Source organism: Neolamprologus multifasciatus, chromosome 10, assembly GCF_963576455.1.
Source record: "Neolamprologus multifasciatus chromosome 10, fNeoMul1.2, whole genome shotgun sequence".
Classification (NCBI taxonomy): Eukaryota; Metazoa; Chordata; class Actinopteri; order Cichliformes; family Cichlidae; genus Neolamprologus; species Neolamprologus multifasciatus.
In genome coordinates this window covers 13,414,445-13,435,043 of record NC_140448.1, presented here as the reverse complement: position 1 = coordinate 13,435,043, position 20,599 = coordinate 13,414,445, and the positions used below count along the sequence as shown (strand labels likewise).

At 41.7% G+C, this 20,599-nt stretch overlaps 1 protein-coding gene across 2 annotated transcripts in view; it reads left to right on the top strand.

The window, feature by feature from the left end:
• Positions 1-3,678: 3,678 nt before the first annotated feature.
• Positions 3,679-20,599, top strand: part of dlg4a (discs, large homolog 4a (Drosophila)) — a 61,448-nt gene continuing 44,527 nt past the window's right edge. Inside the window, exon 1 of one of the 2 annotated variants that reach the window (XM_085175875.1) lies at positions 3,679-4,389. In XM_085175875.1, the coding sequence (XP_085032001.1) occupies positions 4,360-4,389 (30 nt within the window). In that variant the 5' untranslated portion in view covers positions 3,679-4,359. Of the gene's footprint in view, positions 4,390-9,972; positions 13,065-20,599 lie in introns of those variants that run through there. The other variant, XM_085175874.1, reaches the window with a different exon arrangement.

Below are 20,599 nucleotides of genomic sequence, written 5' to 3'. Positions count from 1 at the left end.
TCTGTCGGCAATCAGGGCTGGGGAGAGAACGAGTGCTGACATAGAAATGCGCAGTTAAATGAAAAACACAAACCTAGCATCATCACAGATGTGAGAAGTGCAAACAATTATCTGTGACATTTACAGATGATTTGTAAACCCATTTCTGCTGCCACTTAGTCAGGAATGGTTTAGTAGAACAGAGCACAGGAGTGCGCTTTAATACACAATAACAGAGTACTGCAACACGGAGGAGGAATCACACTAGACTTAATTGTTTTGGGGGGTTTTTTTGTTCTTTTTTATTAAACTAAAATTAATATCACTTGATTGATAATCAAGTGATATTAAATTAATTAAGAGTAAGTTGAGAGGACAGATTCTGACTTTTTTCATTCCCTTAAATCCAGCAGGTATGCTGAAGCAGCTTTCTTTTTCACCTTGTTCTTTAGGGTTTGTTTGTTTATTGGGTTTTATCTTTAAATTTCTATTCCCTTTCTCTATCAGCCAAGAAGAGATTCTTGAAAAATGTGACAATAGGTGACAAAATCCACTCTGGTCCGTGTGAAAGCCTGTAACAATTTTTTTACACTTAAAGCGTTTTTTACAAGTGCAAAAAGACTCTTTACAGCGTCTTCCTCTTCTTTTTTGTATAAAGTTCCTCTATGTGGTTCTGTCCCACTAATACTGCACGGGGAAACACAAATAAGGAAGATAATTTGATTAACTCAGACTTCAGAAGCTTGATAATTAGGTTGGAATAGAAGTTGATTTCTTCACCAAACATGGCAGATTTTCTCTCTTATCACTTCCCTTTAGTAGATTCACCAGTGGCTATTTTACTTTGCTCATGTAATTAAAGAATTTAATTTTTTTTAAAGAATAAAATGATGGGCAAAAATTGATGATGGCGATGTTTTGAAAAATCCATTTCAGTATCAATCAACTATAATGATATGCACTCACCAGTCAGTTCATTAGGTACACTTTTCTAATATCATGGGTTGTTGTCAGAGCTAACTTAATTCTTCGTGCTGCAAACATTGCTCCGAGATTTTGGTCCATATTGACATGACAGCATCACACAGTTTCTGCAGACTTTTTGGCTACACATCTATGATGTTGATCTCTTGTTCCTCCACATCTATCTCAAAGGTGCTCTGTTGGATTGAGATCTGTTGACTATGACATTTGAGACATTTGAGTACACTGAGCTGAACCAGTTCAAGACAGGATGGATCCATGCTTGCATGTTGTTTAAGCCAAACTCTGACCCTATGTTGCGGTAGATGTTAAGACTCATCAGACCAGGCAAGGTTTTTCCAGTGTTTTGGTGAATCCTCGTGAACTGTAGCATCGGTTTCCTGTTCTTAGCTGACAGGAGTGACACCCAGTGTGGTCTTTTGCTGCTGTAGCCCGTCTGCTTCCAGCTTTGACATGTTGTGCATTCAGAGATCCTCTTCTGCATACCTTGATTGTAGTGAGTGGTTATTTGAGTTACTGTTTTTCTGTGATACTAGCGGTCACTGATCTCTGGCATGTTCACCCAGAGAACTGACTCTCACCGGATATTTTCTCTTTCCTGACCAATACCTGTAAACCCAAGCGACAGTTTTGTAGTAAATCCCAGTAGGTCAGCAATTTCTGAAACCAGTCTGGCACCAACAACCATACCAAGGTGAAAGTCACCTTAATCACCCTTTTTCCCATTTTGATACTCGCTTTGCCTTGACCTAAACTGTCTACATGTCCAAATGCACTGAGTTGCTGCCATGTGATCAGCCTACATAACTGTGCTAACAAACAAGATGAACTAGTATACCTAATGAGGCCCGATGAGCTTATTTCCCTTTGATGACACATACGTGGTCCGTTTCCAATTTAAAAACAAACATGTATGTGGAAACTTGTATAGTCACCAGCTCTGACACAACACTGACAAACACTCAGAATTTCCTCAAGCTGGACAATAGCAACAGAAGACTGATTGTAACTGTGACAAGTTAGACCGATCAAATTAGATGAAGTATATTAATCAATATTTTACTAAATAAAATGTGGCACATTATATTTCCTTATTACACGTTGCTATCTTGTGTAAACAATAATGGATTGGATTTATATAGCGCTTTTCAAGGCACCCAAAGCGCTTTACAATGCCATTGTAATTATTCATTCACTCTTGCATTCACACACTGGTGGAGACAAGCTACGGTTGTAGCCACAGCTGCCCTGGGGCAGACTGACAGAAGCGAGGCTGCCATATCGCGCCATCGGCCCCTCTGGCCAAGACCAGTAGGGTAAAGTGTCTTGCCCAAGGACACAACAACCAGGACAGAGAGCCCGGGAATCAAACCGGCGACCTTCCGGTTACATATATGCTTCCCAACCCCCTGAGCCACGGTCGCCCACAACAACATCTTTCCAAGGTGATCTGCAGCGCTGTATAATTTTTAAAACAGACAAAAGTAAGAAAAACTGAGTCTTAAAAGATGAAAGAAAAAAAAGCCTTGGGTTATAGTGCTTGAATCTTTAAATGCATTATAAATAGAGTTGTCAGAAGGCATCAAAGGCTAGTGGAAGTGAATAAATGTTATATGATGACAATTGAAATATTACTTCACTGTGCTCGAATCTCTGCTCATTAAACCTTTGTCACACAAAGCTGCCGTGCAACTTGTAATAAGTAAGGTTTGTAATTCAGTAGTTCATGAGCCAAAAGACAACGATCAGATGTCCGAATATAAACTAACAGGCGTTTAATAAAGCGCAGAGAGGTAACTCGGGTCATCTGTCTGTCAAAGTACGACTACAAGTGTATTACTAACAGTAGGATGAGGCCATCTGTGGACACAAAGCGTTTCAGTTTGTTTCATTGCCGCTGTACATTTCGATCAAAGCCTCTACTCTCACCTGGGGTATAAACGTGCGTTCATCATTTTGAATTGCTTTACTTCTGCACCATTGCTCCAGCATTGTGGGGGGCTGGAAAGTGGGGATGTGGCTGGGTGAGGGGTGGATTTGTACAATTATAGAACTGATGATGTAAAGACACTAAAGCACACATTCCCCCTTATATAACCCCGAGTGGTACAGTCCACAGTCTTAAAGGCAGAGTGTGCTGAGAGGAGTGCATGCATTCTTTAATCTGTTTTAGTTAAACTAAACAAAAATGTGAACGAGGTTATCAAACAGAGGAGAAATCATATAACAATTCAGACGGAGAAGGGGCTAAAGAAAGTTTCAATGCATTATCATTAATGTGTCTATTTGGGACTAATATTCCTAAAATCTCAGATTATTACTGTCCTTTGTGCTCCTCTATAACCTGAGTGCATATTTGCACAGCCACGTGGAAATATGCTCAGGTGGGCAAATCCAATGCAGAGTTACTGACTCAGACCTCAGTCCTACAAGGGTGACCATATGACAACAACAAGCCTCCCTATTGCCATGGCAACAACTGCACCATTGCTAAGGCAACAGCTGCAGAGTGCTACAACAAGCAGAAAAAAACCTTCATGTGTCTTCAGTTTCTTTCTTTTTTTCATCCGGTTAAAGCAAACTTCGGCTTCATGGGATCCGGTCTTCTCTGAGTCGCTCTCGCGGTGCTTCATGGTTTCTTTTTTTCTGTGATGCATATGTAATTCACACTCTCCTCCTCAACACATTTTCTTTCGGTCTAATTCCTGCTGTCTTCACACACACACACACACACACACACACACACACACATACACACACACACACACACACATGCATACACTCACGCACTCACCCACTCTCCCTCTCCTTTTCTCTCTCCTTCACTGTCCCCTCCCTCAGTTCTTCCTCTCCATCCTCGGCTGTTTCGCTGTCTTATTCTCCGTTTCTCTTTTTCCCCTTTTCTTTCCACAGTGTGACCCCCCCCTCTTTTTTTTGTTAATCCCACCACCCCTGCCTTCCATCTCCATCCTCCCCTTTCTCCATCTCTTTTTGTATTCATCCCATCTTTTCTCTTTCTTTTCCACCGTTCCTTAGATAGACTCGCACCTTTCCTTTTCTCTGCTCTCTCTCCCTCTCTTTCTCTCTCTTATACTAAATTCTAAGACCACCCTCTCTCCTCTCTTCTCTTTTTTTCTCCTTTTGCTCACTCTCTCTATTTCTCTGTGGCCCTCCCCCTCCCTTTTCATGTTTCCCCCCTCCCTCCATCCTCTCTTTCCCTCGCTGGTTCAGTTAGTCAAAGAAGAGATTCACGGAAGGAGAGAAAAGGGGGGAAAGGCAGGACGAGAGTGAGAGCGCAGGAGTGGGGCAGGCTGGGGAGAGGGGTGTGGGGTCTCAGCCCTCTGTCGTGGGGGGTTGGGGGGGTTGAGATACACCCCGATATTTGTTTTAAGTACCATGGACTGCCTCTGCATTGTGACTACAAAGGTAAGCCTATCTGTTGTTCATTACTCTAGCTCTATGTGTGCGTGAAACAGAGTGAGAGGCACCACAACTGGAACTGAACCGGGAAGAAAGCAGCCAGCTTCCTTCTGCCATCTCTCAATTGTGGGAATTTGCTGTCTTCATGACATTTCTTGTGTTGTGCATTGTTTCTATCTTTGTGTTCGTTTTGAGCATTTGAACATTTCAGAAAAGCCTCAGTGCGAGCTGAGCTACCTGACTGAACACTCTTTGATATCTCCCTCTCTAGATGACCCTCTCTCCCACTCTCTGAATCTCCTACTCCGTGTCATGCTTTGTGAGTGTATGAACAGGGGCTGGCTGACCTGCGTGGATGTAGCGAAAGCGGCAGAGATCTGATCCTCGGGTTGCCTGTGTGGGGCTTTGTGTCATGCCCGAGCTGCAGAGTGTCAGGCAGAGACCATGGGAGGGCACTATGCATGCTAATATTTCTCACAATTTCCAGCTGCTTTGTCCTAAACTCGACCGTAAGCACATGTGAAGCTTACCCACTGTGCAGCTGCAAACATCTGCAAACATAATGTATGAGCCACATGTTATATCACACACATGCGCTGCTCCAAGGAGCCAGTACTAGACATGAGACTAGAAAAAGGAACATGAAGTAGCTTCAAGTCTGTTGTCCAAGCCTTTTTGTTCAGATGTCCAAGACCTTAAGACCTTCAGATCATATATATATATATAGATATAGATATATCTATATATATATAATTTTCTGATGGACATACCTACACAGCTGCACACAGATTCAAAAGGAGGTGAGCAGTGTACTACAGCAGCTGAACCTGAATGCAGATTCTGGCAGGAAGTGATGACAGAAAAAAGAGGAAAACAAAAATACACGCAAACACACACACACAGGCGTGTGAAGGTGCTGATCATCTGAGATTTCCATTTGTTCTTAATTTGTGGAGCAGGCGTGAGTGCAGCTGGTCCTTTCAGATGTATTACGTAAACTTGCGCTTAACTGTGGCACATTACATTCATTTGCTTATCAAGCTCTCAGTTTCCGTGGCAACAGAGATTAGTGGTTAAACACAGATAAGTAGATGCATTCAGATGAGGAGGGAGACACATTGCGCGTGTGTACAGCAAAGTACATTAAACGCGTTTTTTGTTTGTGAATTTCACACCATTTCACGTCCTTCCCTAATGGCAGAACTTCCACACAGGTAGCTGCTTTTTGGTTCTGCAAAGCAGTTTTTGTTACCTTGCACCGTGCAGTGTGACAAATTCATTGAGAGAGAGAGAGAAGGGGGGGGGGGCAGGAAAGGGAAGCTTCAAGGTATTTCTCCTCCCTGGAACACCTGCACCTCGTGCATTTTGTTTTACATCGCTGAGCTTAGGACAAGAAGAAAAATAAGACTGTAAGTAAAAGACCACGGTTGGTAACTGTGGGTTTTTCACCCAACCGGTTCCAGAATTCTGCATCGCTTTCAAAGTGTGAAAAGACTTAGTGTAAAGCTGGCACAGAAAACCCAAGTATTGCCAAGAACTTGTGAGACAGATGGTTGGTTTATAAAAGGAAAGGTGAGTGTGCATAGATGTGCAAAGTTATGCACCGACTGATTGGCTAAGCAGCTCTTGGACTGGCAAATGAAATGGCTATTCTTGGAGCGCCTAGATGACCGTTTCACCCAGCAAAATGAGCTAAACCTTTGTCACTGGGGATTGTTTGTTAAACACTAACCAGATATTCACAAGAGAGCCAACGGTTCACTTGGATATGCCACAAAACTTGGTGTATTCCTTTAAATGTGCATTATTAAACTTTAATGGAGGCAGGCTGAACTGCAGGTGAGGAGTGTGGCTTGCCACCACGTAGCAGATGACGGGCGAGCAGCTCCCTGAGCGAGCTGTTCCGTGACACCCACGTGCTGTATAACAAGTTATGTGAACAATGCCGCGTTCCCGTGCAGGTCTTTGCACAAAGTTTTGGTGTGTGGGTGAAGCCACAGTCAGCTGGTGAGTGACAAATATCTGATACCGCTACACAGAGCACACCAACTAGAACCGGAGCACTGCTGTGCCGTGCTCTTTGACGGTTAAAAGGCATCCCCCACTGAGTCGGTGGGTTGAGTATTTTGGCGAGAAAAGTCAGGCTGAGAAAGGATGTCTTTGAGCAAAAGAACCAGAATTAGTACAAATTTGTGAGGAAAGCCCATTTCGGATAAAAGATGATTTCATCCTCAAGGTAAAAGTGCAAAAGTTGTGTCCCTTTCTTTTTTTCTTACAGTTCTTATGACGCTATTAATTTTCTCTATCCTCCTACACTGACAGGTTCAAGTTTTGGCTTTTTGACTGCAATTTGACTGTAATCTTTTTATTTATAATTCATGGAGCAAATGACCAGGAAACACTCGACATTTCAATCGATTCTCCTGAGCGAATTGGACTTTTTAGCAGCTTATGTAATTTTCTGCTCCTTCCCACACTAAAATCTCTGGGGAAAAAAAAAGAAAGAAAAAAAAGCAAGCAGTAAATTGCAACATATGATGCCGGTGAATCATACACAAGTGTCATTACATAACATTTAGAACTAGAATATTAGGGCATATCGAGGAGACGTCACAAGATTTATATTTAGTTGTGTGCCTGACAATACCTTTGACTCTCCCTCCCTGTATGGCACTGAGTCAGAGAAGGATGGGTCGGTAATTTGAGAGGCGCGAACACAGATGATGCGCATAGTGAAAAGGATTTATGCTCGAAAAGCAACTAATCTTAATTCTAGCTTTGAGAAAATTGCTGCAATAAATCCACGTTCTCCTGTGCGGTACGGAGGACATGCAGTGCATTTCTGTTGCCTCCTCTTCTCTAGCCTTTTTTGATCATCACTCTTTTCCCTGTTGTCACTCTCAATCCACTTCCTATTTCCACAGACTTTTTTTTTTTTTTTGTCCTTTTTGCCTCCTTCACCCCTGTAATCCCTCTCTCGGTCCTCTCTCCCAGCCTCCTCTTTCCTTTATCTCATTTTACCTCCTCCCCCCCATCCCTCCCACTCTGCTCACTCTACTCACTCTACTCCTCCCTGCTCTCTGCTCTGTAGCTTACCTTCTGCCCTCTTCTTCAGCACTTTCGAGGCTTCCCTAGTTAGTGCCTTTTTTCCTCCAATGAATTATACATTTGACAAGATGTAGTCAAAGTCAGCATCTTCGCGTGCGCTTTATTGGTTTCATGTATGGCTACATCTGACATCTTCTGCATCTTCTTCCCTGGATTTGGTTTTACCACTCACATTTGTCTTTTTTTCAGTCTATATAAATATTTATATAACATGGATGTGTGTTTATTGTGTGTGCGTGTGTGTCTGTGTGCTTTCAAGGATGAAAAGCTTATGGCTGCTGTATCTTACGCTAGCCCCGAGAGTCTCCAAAATGGAGTTACAGTATAAGCTAAACCCCTCTGCTCGCAAGTCCTTTCGAGCCTCCTCAATATTTTTTCAAGTCATCCACCTTAACAAGCGCCCATTCACCATACCGTGTGATGCCAGTATGAATGCGCGCAGCAGTGTGAGCTGTGTGTCAGGATTAGTGATCCAGTGGAGAGCTCAGATGATCTCCACTCAAGGGCATGAACATCCATCAGGCCTTTGTATGCAGCCACAGAGACACTGATCCTGCCAAGTGTCTCCCAGGGCACAGTGTGCGAAGCAGAGCTTGCCCCAGTGCAAGACCGATGCCACGACTGCACTGTGCTGAGGGTCTCTGCTGGTCAGTTAAAAAGCACAGCAGAACTAATTTGTAGCTGTATAGAGACTATTTATTTATTTATTTCCCCCCTTCGATTGCTCTGTCGTTATTTCTGCTCGAATGACAGCTTGCTTTTATGCTTGAGATGAAATACTGGAAAAAAATTCAGGGGTTAGCCATGATCTCTGTTCGTCTTTATGTATGTATTGCACCACTCACCCACACGTTCATTTGTTTTACCAAAAGAAAGCCACGTACACCTACATGATCAGACAGAATGCATGCAAGCTGTGGAGCATTTCGCTCTAGTGCAAGTAGCTTTTGCACTGTGGATTGAAGCCTTGCTCAATTTAAAACTATGATTTTTTTGCCAATAAAACCCATTAGATTCAAATAAAGAGGAGGTATAAGATCACCGCTTCATATGTTTGTATAATAATAATAATTATAACTAAGAAAGTCAAAATGCTTCATGCTGAGTTATTTTTTTCCAAATCGTATACCCATCAGTTGACTTGTTTCACTATCTTAAGCCTGCAGAGTCAACACTGGTGAGGGCTCACTTCACGTATGAGTATATTTCAGCTCCTTTATGATGCTCGTCATCCCTACCAGGCGCTTTAGCCAGCAAGAAGGCTGTTAAGAGCTTCTCTTTGTCAAATGCACACAGCACAATCTGTGCTCCTGCTTCTGCTGCTTCACTCTGCTCCACTGTCTCTTACTGTGTGAGAATGAGCAAAGCCTCATCCTTTCTTTTGAACTCAAATGGTTTGGTGCATTAGGTGGATATTCTGGTAAGGTAGATGCTCAGTCTGTGTCTTTAGTGCTTTTCTAGTTTCTCCTTTGAGCCTCATTTTGGGCAGATGGCTACTTCTTTTGATTTAACAGGGCAATGTAACGTTGTTGTAACAGTGAACACGTATTTATACAACCTTTCCATTTTGTGCACTAAGAGTGCCACCTCCAAGGGTCTGATGCTCATTTTCATTGTTTTGGCTGTCAGAATCATCGTCCATCCTCAAATTGTCCACATGACAGATGACAAATTAGATATATCATTGCTTGTTTGGGTTGGACACTTTGTCATTTCAAATTGAGCGAGAAGGCTAATGGGGAGCCGTGAGCCTGCTACGGTAGACCGTAAGGAGGGCAGTGGCTGTCAGCTATACTGCTCCGTTCTGAGCAAACAAGAAACACAACAAAGTGTCGTGGCAACCTGGAAAATTCAAAATCAATAGCAATGAGAGTGAACATCTAATGATGTTGATAGAGTCGATAAAGGAGGCTCTGTCATCCTCATTAGGGTCAAGGAGGGTCAGGCTGTCGCTGGATCCTTATGTAATGACACATTATGCCCACATTGTAGGCTTTTTAGTTAGAGATCATATAACTAGCATGTCATATGTGGGGAAAAGAGGAAGGTCAAATAAAAGTGACGAAAACAAGAAAGCCAAGCTGATATCATTGATGTGGACTTGCAACAGCTTTGCAAGCAGGATCTTAATTTCTTAGAGAGCTGATTTTCTTTTTCTTTTTTTTTTGTAATACAGCACACAATGACATCTTGTGGCACATTAAAAAACTACAGCAAAGGAGCTCATGACAGTCTGATTAAGGAGTATTCATACACACTTCACATGACACTACCATACGTGTGTGAGGCTCGGATGCTGCATTGGCCCATGCCAAAATACACACACACACACACACACACACACACACACACACACACACACACACACATATCTATCTATCTATATATATATATATATATCTATATATATATATATATATATATATATATATATATATATATATATATATATATATATCTATATATATATATATATGTGTGTGTGTGTGTGTTTCCTCATAATTTATAGGGAGCATCTGAATTACTGTATCAGTGATTCATGAGCAGTCCCCCTGTCACAGGCACTCACATTCACAACAATCTCATCTGAAATTCAGGTCACGATTTTGGGGGTTTCGAACCTCCTGCCTGGCAGACTGAACCTCAAGACTGAACAGAGTGCAAGTCAAATTCGAATTATATGCTTAGTAACCCTAATGATAGACCTCGCTGCCTACATGTGTGGCTTTGGCCCTGAGTAGACACGGCACACGGCGTGAGCTAATGACGCTATGAGAGTTCAGACGTAGTGACACCCAGCACAGTAACGCACAAGTGCACATATTTTCTCTGATTTGTTTGTCTCTGGCTTTGTATCTTCATGTTCCCCTTATAGGTGATGTCAGTTGCCTAGCAACCAAGCAATCAGGGCCCGATTGTTGCCATGACAACGTGGCAGGGGTATCATCATGGAGAGAATAGAGATGAAAGGAGGAAGGGAGGGAGAGAGGAGAGAACGGGAGAGAGAGAGAGAGAGAGAGAGAGAGAGAGAGAGAGAGAGAGAGAGAGAGAGAGGGAGAGACCTGCCATTGAAGGGTGTTGATAATGTGAAGCCCACAGTGTGCAGGTAGGAGGATGACCTCTGTGTAGGCGCCGGCAGAGGATGCTCATGAATGCAGAGAATAGAAAATTAATGTTTGGTCTTATGTGGCTGGATTCGCGGGTTACACAGCGTTTAACACTCTTCTAACGGGCTTCACTCCAGATGGAAATGTCGCGATGTGCTTGAGTTGTCTTTAGTTACAGAGAGCGAAGCCGCGCAGAAGCCACAGCTCACTGTGTCGCTGAGATCCAGAGGGCTGTGGGCCTAACCTCTGCAGGTGTCATAACCCATCCATCACCCAACAGCCATCCACTGTAAAACAGTCCAGTGGGGTCATAGTGCATTTTACTCTGTTTATCCAAACAAATTTTGCTCCCCCCCTTAATATAGCCATATAGCTGAAAGACATAAAAAGAGATGCAGCTGAAGTGCAATTTATGATGACAACTAAGCCCGGAAAGGAGTTATATTTAGTTAAAATTTGGGCAATAACGACTGATCAAAGACCACTCAAGTTTGTCTGAGATTAAAGCTTGAATGGCTACTACATAATAACAATTGGACAAGCATCAACTGTTATTAGCGATATCAGTATTTTGCATTAAGTCACGATGCATTCCTTAGAGAAAAGTTGTCTTACTCATTCATTGTTGACTTTATTAATGTGCAGCTTCTGGCTAAAGGGTGACGATACTGCTTCTAGTATACCTGTAGACAAGATTGTGATGTGGATAGAGGAATGTAAGTTATTACTTAAGAATTTGTACAGTTTGATAGAGTGTCTAATGCTTGCGTAAGAAACAGTATTTGCTATGGTTATATACAGAAAACAGACAGTATAAAAGAAATCTAGAAACACGCTTCTTAAAGCAATCTCCAGGTCTTTGTGATGTGAAATGACTGATAAGATAAACATGAATTTGCTCATGTATCCTTGCGTAGGGATATGGGTATCAACAAAAAATTGGGGCCATTTTAAAGTAAAAATACATTCTCATAACACCAGCCATGCAATTTACCAGTTATCACTGTGCTAGGCTATTGTGAAGTGATAAGGTGAGGAAGTATCACAGGCTATATTAAGATGCTATTTGCACCTAAAGTGAAAATTGTGATAAAAAAAAAAATCCTTTATATAGAAAGAGACCTGAGCATTCAGACAACAATGCTGGCAGCTACTCTAAAGGTACAAATTACACAGACATCATATGTAAAGACTCATCTGTCCCACCTAGGAGTATTTGTAATTAAATCAGCTTTCATGTTAGAGTTCAAAAAGCTACAACACTAAGAGAAGGTCCGATTCATTTGAACCTTTAGAGGTAAAGAGCTGAACGTCATTTACTGCATCTCATATTTGACACACATCTTCAACAACTTCAGTGATCAGCACCCAAATATTTTTGCTACATGTCTATTATTAAATTTTATGTGCTTTATTAATTGATGCTATTGCAATTTTTTTTAAAAATGGCTTCATCGCTGCAAATTCAACAAAATGTTGGATCGCTGATTTTACAGCTTGGCGTGCACCAGTTGATTTCACTGTGGCAAAAGTTGTTACTATCCAATAAAAATATAAATATTCAACTATAAAAAATTATTAAAAAAAACAGACATTCTCTTTAGAAAGCAAAACTGGAAGCTGAAACCAGAAAATATTGGTATTTTTTCTTGCCTATATAAGAAGGGATTAGCTGGTTATCAACTTGCTGTCAGCTATTTGACCAAATAAACCTTCAAAGTGTTCAGTCCCCATGTAACAGCTCTGACATGGACATTTTTTCACTTCCCTAAAACATTCGAAACCTGCGTGAGCTTATTTGCTCATTTATTTTATCTTCCGTGCTAAGCACATTGAGATTGCATGCAATGCAATGAGCTATCTAGATACAATTGCTATTGCCGTTTAAAGAGTGGAGATGAAGATGTACCCAGAGAGTTCATATTTGCATCAAACATGCTCTCACGTTAGGTGATGTCTGTGTGCTTAATGGTGAGCCAAAGAGGGAGCAAAGAGAAGAGTGAGTGGAAGCATACTGTAAAAAGGAAAAAAAACCAACCCAAAAACCATAGAAAAAATAATATAAAAGGTTGTCTCTCTGCCTGTATGTCCCCTTCCCTCCCTCCCTCACCGGCGGTGGCAAACATATTTTCTGAGTCACGGCTGGAGCAGGCAGCCGGTCGTCTCTTTTCCGACCCTTGCCTTTAACACCAAGATACATCCAACACCAACAACTCTCTGCTTCCAGGAAAACTCTCTCTCTCTTCGTCTGCTACGACACCCCCCTCCCCCCCTTCCCTCACTCCCCCTCCCTCTTTTTTTATTCCCCCTTCCCCAGCCTCCCATCTTTCTCTCTCTCCCTCTCTCTCTCTTTCCTTTTCTCCCCATCTCTCTCCTCCTCTACTGCGGGTGTCTGGGAGGCTGTTTTTCCTCTGTCTCTTGCTCATGAAGGGCCGCACTAAGCTCCCTTCTCTCTGTCCGTGTGTGGTAGGTAAATTCACCTCTCTGTTTGTGTCGTTCTTCTCCTTCCATCCCTCTGTTGCTGCCTCTGTTTTGCATGTTAGCTCAAAGTCTGCTAGTCGTTCTGGCAGGCTTAGGGGAGGTCTCTACCTACATCTGTGCATACTGCATTGAACATGCTTGTAATCTGCTCCAGTGTCATGGATTAATCAAAAAATATGTGTCTGAGGATTTTTTTTTATTTTTTTGCTCTCCTTGTACGTGTGCTCTGGGTAGGTTTAATCATCCAGTTTGGGTATTACGTATGAACATGGCCCGGCACGTGTGGGTGTGTATGTACCAGTGAGCATGTTTCGAAATGCAGAAAGAGTGAAACTCTAGCAGACTTGTTGATTAAAGCATTACAGATTCATGCATGCATGTCTTTTATTCTACGTCTGGGTTGGTTCCCGCCTGTGTACGTCTGGGGATAAATTCATATTCTTATGCACTTCTCTTCCCCCGAGGACTCTGGGACATTAGGCTAGTGTCCTTCTCAGATAAGGAAAATCATCCTGTTTAATCAGCTGGCATCGATTTGAAAAAAGGTCATTTCATTTTTAGGGTTACAGTAAAGACTCGTGACCAACATCAGGTTAATGGGACACAGAGGCAAGCAAATGGGTTTTCTTCTCATGTCCTGGTTACATCCGTGCTGAAATACAGTTATTGAAGCAGTCGTGCAGGTTTGTGTAAAAAACAGGGCTACTCCAGCCTTAATTAGCTGACATGATGAGTCTGTACTTTGGCTGATCGAGTGTTTGGGACTAAGATGCCATTTAATGCAGTTCCACAAGCAGAAGCCACTGTGTATGCACATGTATGTGTTTGTGGTCGAACAGCGCTTTGAGCTGGTCATTATGGTGTATTTGACAGGTTGGACTGCAGATTTGTAGCTCAAGTAGGTCTGATTTAGGAGAGCCATTAAATTTATGGACTTGTTGATTAGAATACGAAATGCAGTCTACACAACGTGGGGCATATATAATGTTTTTTTTGTTTGTTTTAAGTGTGCCAGCATGTTGGATTTTAAAAGGAGTAGATTAAACGATGGCTTGATGCAATTTCCCTGATTTAGTGCACAAAGTGTTAAAAAATTATATACATCTCAAGAACTGGAGTTTGATGTTTTGATAACCTTTTTTATTCTTATTCTTATTCTGGTTGTTTACCTCAGTTGTCAAAGACCAAAGGTGTGTCAGTCAGACTGTCCTACAGGTGCACATGTGTCAGACATCAAGACATGAGTAGACCAGCCACTTCAGGTGGTCCACCATGAGATGCAAACTTCAGAAGTACTCCAGGAAAGTTTCAGAGCTTGGAATCAGTGTGCATGAGTGATGGACAGACCAAAGTATATACATATATAAAGAAATGCCTCATAATCCAGTGCATCTGTCAAACACAGCAGAAGTGGAGTTATTGATTGGATGTGTAGCACTGCTGGTGGAGTCGCTTGATAATTTTGCTTCTAATTGCAGCAGCGCGGTGGTCAGTACATACATTAAGACTCCTCAGATCCAAAGGATCGCATTAGAACACGAGGAACAATGATCCAGCAGCAAGGCAGTCTTAAACATTCACCAAAAGCAATTTAGGAGGAGTCATGAACTTGACCTCGAGTTCAATTGAGATCCCAAACAAGCAAGAAGTGAAGATGGCTGCAATCCAGGAGGACCAGAGCATCATGTAGGCGTGTGATCAGGCAGTTGTCTGCGTGACAAATTTAGTTAAACTGGTTTGATCACATTAGGGGACCGTATTTGAAAATGGGCCTCTACATAGTTTACTTTATGTTGATGTCACTGCCCTGATATTGAGCTGAAAATGACGCTGGGCCTCAGATACCATAGAGGTAGCATGCGTGAAGAGCCAACTTTGCTCCAGGTAGCAGAAACAAAGTGAAAATACAACTTCTCCATGCTTGTGCACGCCACCACATTTTTCAACATCATGCTATTTCATTGTCTTATTTCATCACGTTGTACAGCTTTCTAATGGGTTTGCTGGGCCATGACTGGCCAAGTGATCTACTCCATCATAACTCAAACAGGATGCTGATGGGAGAGCAGATTTCCGTCGTATGTTTTTCATTTCGTTGTTAGTAAAATTTTACGAGGCCCGACTCGTTTGTGAGTTTACTACCTCTGCTCAACCAGTCACTCTTTGTATGATTGTGAAATGTGTCTTTGCAGCAGTTGTTTTGCACATTTGCACCGAGCATGATTATACTAATGACAACTGACCGTGACTGAAGTTATCACGTATTTCCAAAAATCAGAAAGTATAAAGATGATCACCTCCTTTTACTGTTAGTCCTCATTCTGTTTAGAGCAATGGTGATAATATCTCTTGAACTAAACACTGCTTGCTAGATAACACAGAAGACACTTACAGCAAAGTGATAATTACTATGTTCGCTTAAGACACAGCTAGTCGGGCAGCTTTCTACCGTTATTTTAGGAAACTGTTTAGCTTGTCATAAAGATCTATGCTGGCCGTTCAAACTACGCCTACCAGCCACAACATTAAAACCTAATATTATGTGGAGCCCCCTAGCGCCAATAAAACAGCTCTGAACCATCTGTGATTGCAGGTACCAGGATATTAGCTGTAGATCAATTAAGTCCTGTGAGTTGTAAAGTGTATCATATTAGTTTTTCCCACATATCTCACAGATGTTTGAGCAGGACTGACATGTGGAGAATTACAGGGACAAGTTAAAGCTCTTTGTTAGGTTCTTTATTACAGTTGAAAGATGCTGCCTTTGCTATAAAGGTCTGCTATAATGGCCTGCAACAGTGTTTAGGCAGGTAGTGCATTTCATGCAGCAAATTCATCCTCATGAATGCCAGGACCCAAGCTTTTCCAGGAGCACACTGACCAGAGAGATCAGAGATCATGCTGCCTCTGACATCTGCCTGCCATGCGCATGCACCCAGCTCTCACCATGATGTGCAACGGAACATGATTCATCAGACAAGGCCATCTTCTTTCACTGCGTAACTTCTGATGCTCCAGTGTGAGGGATCTCAGCAGTGGACGGGGGGTTAGCATGGGCCTTCTGGCAAACCGGTGGCCATACAGCCACATACTCATGTACCGCAACCAGCTTTAACCCTGTAACACCAAGTTATTGTGATCTCAACATCATTAGACTGATGTTTTTTTGTTTTTGTTTTTTTATTTGTCAGAAGGTTCAATAAACAGTTTGATAAGGTTTAAATAGAAAAATTACATTTTTCTGGCAATTATTTCATATTTTAGGCTTTGCAGGGTCACAATTTCTAGCAATTTCAGCTCAGGATATCAACCCAACAGTTAGCCTTTGCTCCCTATGTGTGGACACCTATGCCCCTGAAGACAGTTCACATATTTTACTTCCTTCGACACGTTTTATAGGGAATTACCACTCCAGATGAGCTGACTGGGTCAAAATTAGTTGAATCCTTATGCATCAGCTTAAGGTTAAAGGCATGTTCACTAGCTGCATAACATATTCCACCCTGTAACAGGTGCAGCCAACAAAATAACACAATAATATAACAAAATAACTGGTTGCATTCACTTTACCTGCCAGGGGATTTAATATTATGTCTGATCTGTATGTATTTGAGTGCTATTCATAAGAAACTGGTATTTTCTTGTCTATTCATAAGAAATTAGTGTTTTCCTGCCTACAGTAGCAGCCTGTACCAGTAAACATATGTCAGTTCAGTAACCACGACCATAAAAGACCCTCATATCAATTTTGCATTCTGATTACTGCTAACAGCTTCGTCTAGCAGTCCCAGTCTTCAAAAACCATCCCCTGCGGCACACCTATGAACTCCTTTATTCAAATGGGAGTGGTGGGGAGCATAAATATATCCAGTTAGATTTACCTGGCAGGTTGGTTCCCGGGGGCTGTCCTGTTTTAATCATCTTGGTTAGAAGCTGTTCCACGGCTGACCAGACTGACGTCCTGCTGAGCACACTACTTGCAGAGCCAAAGCAGCGCGTGGTGCCGTCTTTTGTTGCATTTCTTCAGAGGGGGATCCAAAAGAAATCTACTTTTACTCTGACAGTCTGTCAAAAGTATAAATGAATGCGTACACACAACGAATGCGGAGTTGTGTTGCCACGGTGTGGTTCTGTGCTCCAATTTATTCAGTTCCATTCAATACAGTGTTACAATATGCAATGAATTAATGATTACCCATTAAATGAACTCCTGTGAGTCCTGGCCATGGTCATGCTAAAAAACGTACAAAACACAACAAAGCAAATTTCACATCTAATTATAGACTAAGCTGCATTCACACCCCTAGGCAAAGAAAATTAAACTAGCCTAAACTAAACTGTAGTCTTCTTCCATCTGCTGTTACAAAAATAGTTCAGTGAGGAGCGAGCCTTGCTTCTGCAGTTACCACAGAAACCATGGCAAGGTTCGTCAGCTCTATGGAAACACCACATGAAGAGAAGCACATGGAAACACTACTACATGAGATCACTCCATGAAAAAAAAAAGAGCTCCTTTAAAATTCCTGCGGCTGGTGTTTACTTGTTAGTGGAGAAAATAGCATTTATAAGGTTTATCATGGTGGATGTGGCTAAGGACTTTGATATTACAAACAGACAGGCACAACGTATTTGCCACCAACACCTAAAGGATACCTGATATAGTAATTTTGAGCTGCATATTTTTCCCGTCCTTGATTCTAATAGTGTAGCTTTTCATGATTCAAGTTTAAAATAATGTCTGAAACAGGCTTTTTTTAGCTCCTTGTCCTTTAAGGCCCCTATCTCTTTAAGACTTCTTTCTGATTGGCTGTCCTTTGCAAACAGAAGATTTCAACAGCAGTTGGGTGGGACTTCTGCGCTCTCATTGACATTGTGCTGCTCTTCATGATCGCTTCGACGCAGTGAAGAGCTCATCATAAAACAAGGAAAGCATGACAAATATGAAATAAGACTTATTTTATTAGAGTCAAGTCTTGCAGCTAATGCAATGTCAGCCAGACATTGCATTAGCATGTTTGCAGCATGGCTGCTTTAGCAAGACGACAGGCTATGGGAGGGCTTTCGGCACGTGGGTGGTGGTGTTTTACATAGGACAGATTTTAGTGCAGGTTAGAGCCTAACGTGATGATCCAGATGATCTTTTATGAGCATCTTTTCACATTATGCGTGTTTAAGTCTCAGATGGAGGGGAGGGCAGCAGGCAAAGGATCGTCTCTGTACTGTGGATGGCACACTGCTGTTTGTGTTTAGTGTGGGAGGAGGCACAGCAGAACCAGAATGTGATACAGACTGTGAGGCTATGGTTGCAAAGAATTGGACCAGTAGCTGCAGTTAGACGTTCTTCTCTCATCACAGGAAGAGAATTATCCACATGCTTTTAAGATTACGACGTGACAGCGTGGATGCTCTCATCCACTTGAAGGGTGGTGCGGACAACTTCGATCCCATTTTCCCCCTTAAATAGTTCTCAGTACGCCTGCAGCTACCTAAAGGAGAAAAACAGTGCATTCTAGTGGCTATGTATTTTTGCTTTTTGCTTTTTGAATGTGTTGAAGGGATAATGCACGCACCATACTTCATACATAATGGATTGCTCCAAGTCAACGCTGTTGGTGATGACTCCATTTGGGCATGTAATATTTATACAGCTGGGTGAATTCGCAAGAGAGAAAACCATGAATATCCTATCTGAAACCTAACAGTTTGCCTTTACTACAACTTTTGTGTCCTGCTGTTGCACCTGCAGGTTACCTTTAGCTTTGTGCAGCGTTGGGGTCAAAGAAAGGGTTTTTACTGATGACAACAAGTCCAGTTTAACTTTCTCTGACACTAAAGAGTGAATTCATAAAATATTACACTCAAATGCATCTCAGCTAACATTTTGCTTCTAGTAAATTAGTTTCAGCTCGCAGGCCTCTTTGATAGGAAATTATGCCTGTAGATGCTGCAGGACTGTAGTCACTAAACAGAATCAGATATTCACACAGAGAACTTTCAGATATTGTTGGTTCTGTGTAGGTGTGAATACTATTATTCTCACCTTGTGTGTTTTCCTAGTCAAGAGAGCTGAGGCAGTCTCAGAGCCTCGGGAGATTCCTGGTTGTGTTTGCGTTTCAGTTCCGCTGTTCCGGTGTCAAAGCTGCTGAATGCTGGAGGTAATGGAAGGCTCAATACTAGAGAATTGTTCTGGAAGTGTGATATACATTGGTTTCCCCCCAGTTTGCCGCCTTCTGTGACAGTAGTTCTACACTTTCAGTGAATGCAAACACTAAAGCTGTAATTCCTTGTAGGTTTTGCCTCAACAAACTATTAAGAGAGCGGGCCCAGACAGAGCAAAACTATTTTGTCATCTATGTTTCACGTGTCCTATCAGTTTATGGCTTTTTATAAAAATATAATTGGTAGATGTTTGTTTTGATTTATTTCAGCACAGTACAGTATTATACAGTAATGTGGGCTTTGTAGGCTTTGGTATGGTCATGTTAACTTGGTAGTCCAAACCTATGTTTTGGAGATTTCAAGAAATAATCAGCTGCATGGTTCAAAAGAATGCAACCCACCATCAAACTACAATTTCGACACCTGTAACTTACATGTAAGCAATCCACTAAGCAGGGGATGATCCAGAGGGGATTAGATCAGATGGCAAGTATTCCCCAATTGGAGATCCCTAACAAAGTCAGCAAAGAGCACATTTAGCATTGGTCAGCCTGAAACTGTATTTTTTAAATGATTAATGCAAATATCATGTTTTCTGGAAAGCTGCAGGGAACTCACTTTAGAGGGCCTTTGTGTGATTTTTCCTTTTCCCAGATCTACAGTATAGATTTTGGAGAGATACACCAGGTTGAAATAAACCACAAATATGCTTTAATTTAAAAACACATTTTAAAATTTGGGAAAACTGTTATGCAATGGCCACAATCAACTTTATGGTGTCATTATAAACTGGTTCAGATATGGATAACATGTGGAATAATTACTCTGCATACATTTACATTTGGTGAAAGGTTTGAGGCTAATATTATTGTTATTTCTGTTGGCTGGACTTACAAAATATGCTCTAATTCATAAATCTGAAATGTACGGTCTATAGACAAAATGAAGCAAGATCAAAGTGCATTCATTGCTTTATTGAATTTTGAGATGTTTATGTATATGTAAGAGTAATAAATAGAAAACAGCAATAAAATTTAGCTGACTATAGTTGGCGGAGTAGGATCTATTGATCACACACATCTCAAAAACGAGGTGAGCTAATCTAAAAGCAAGGACATGCTGTGCATTTTAGATGGGGATGTGGGAAGATTAACAAAGGCATCAATGAAGACTGAATATTTACATTTTCACACAATTAAATGTAAACCAATCAGAATTGCAGCTTTGATTTTAGCTTTAATGTAAACTTTTAGCCAACCACCACAGCTAGTATGGAACATCTGGCTCTAACCTCAGGGCAGACTTAACAGGGTTTTAGCCACTCACAGCGTCAGTGAGGGGCTCTTCTCGTGAGCTCACTG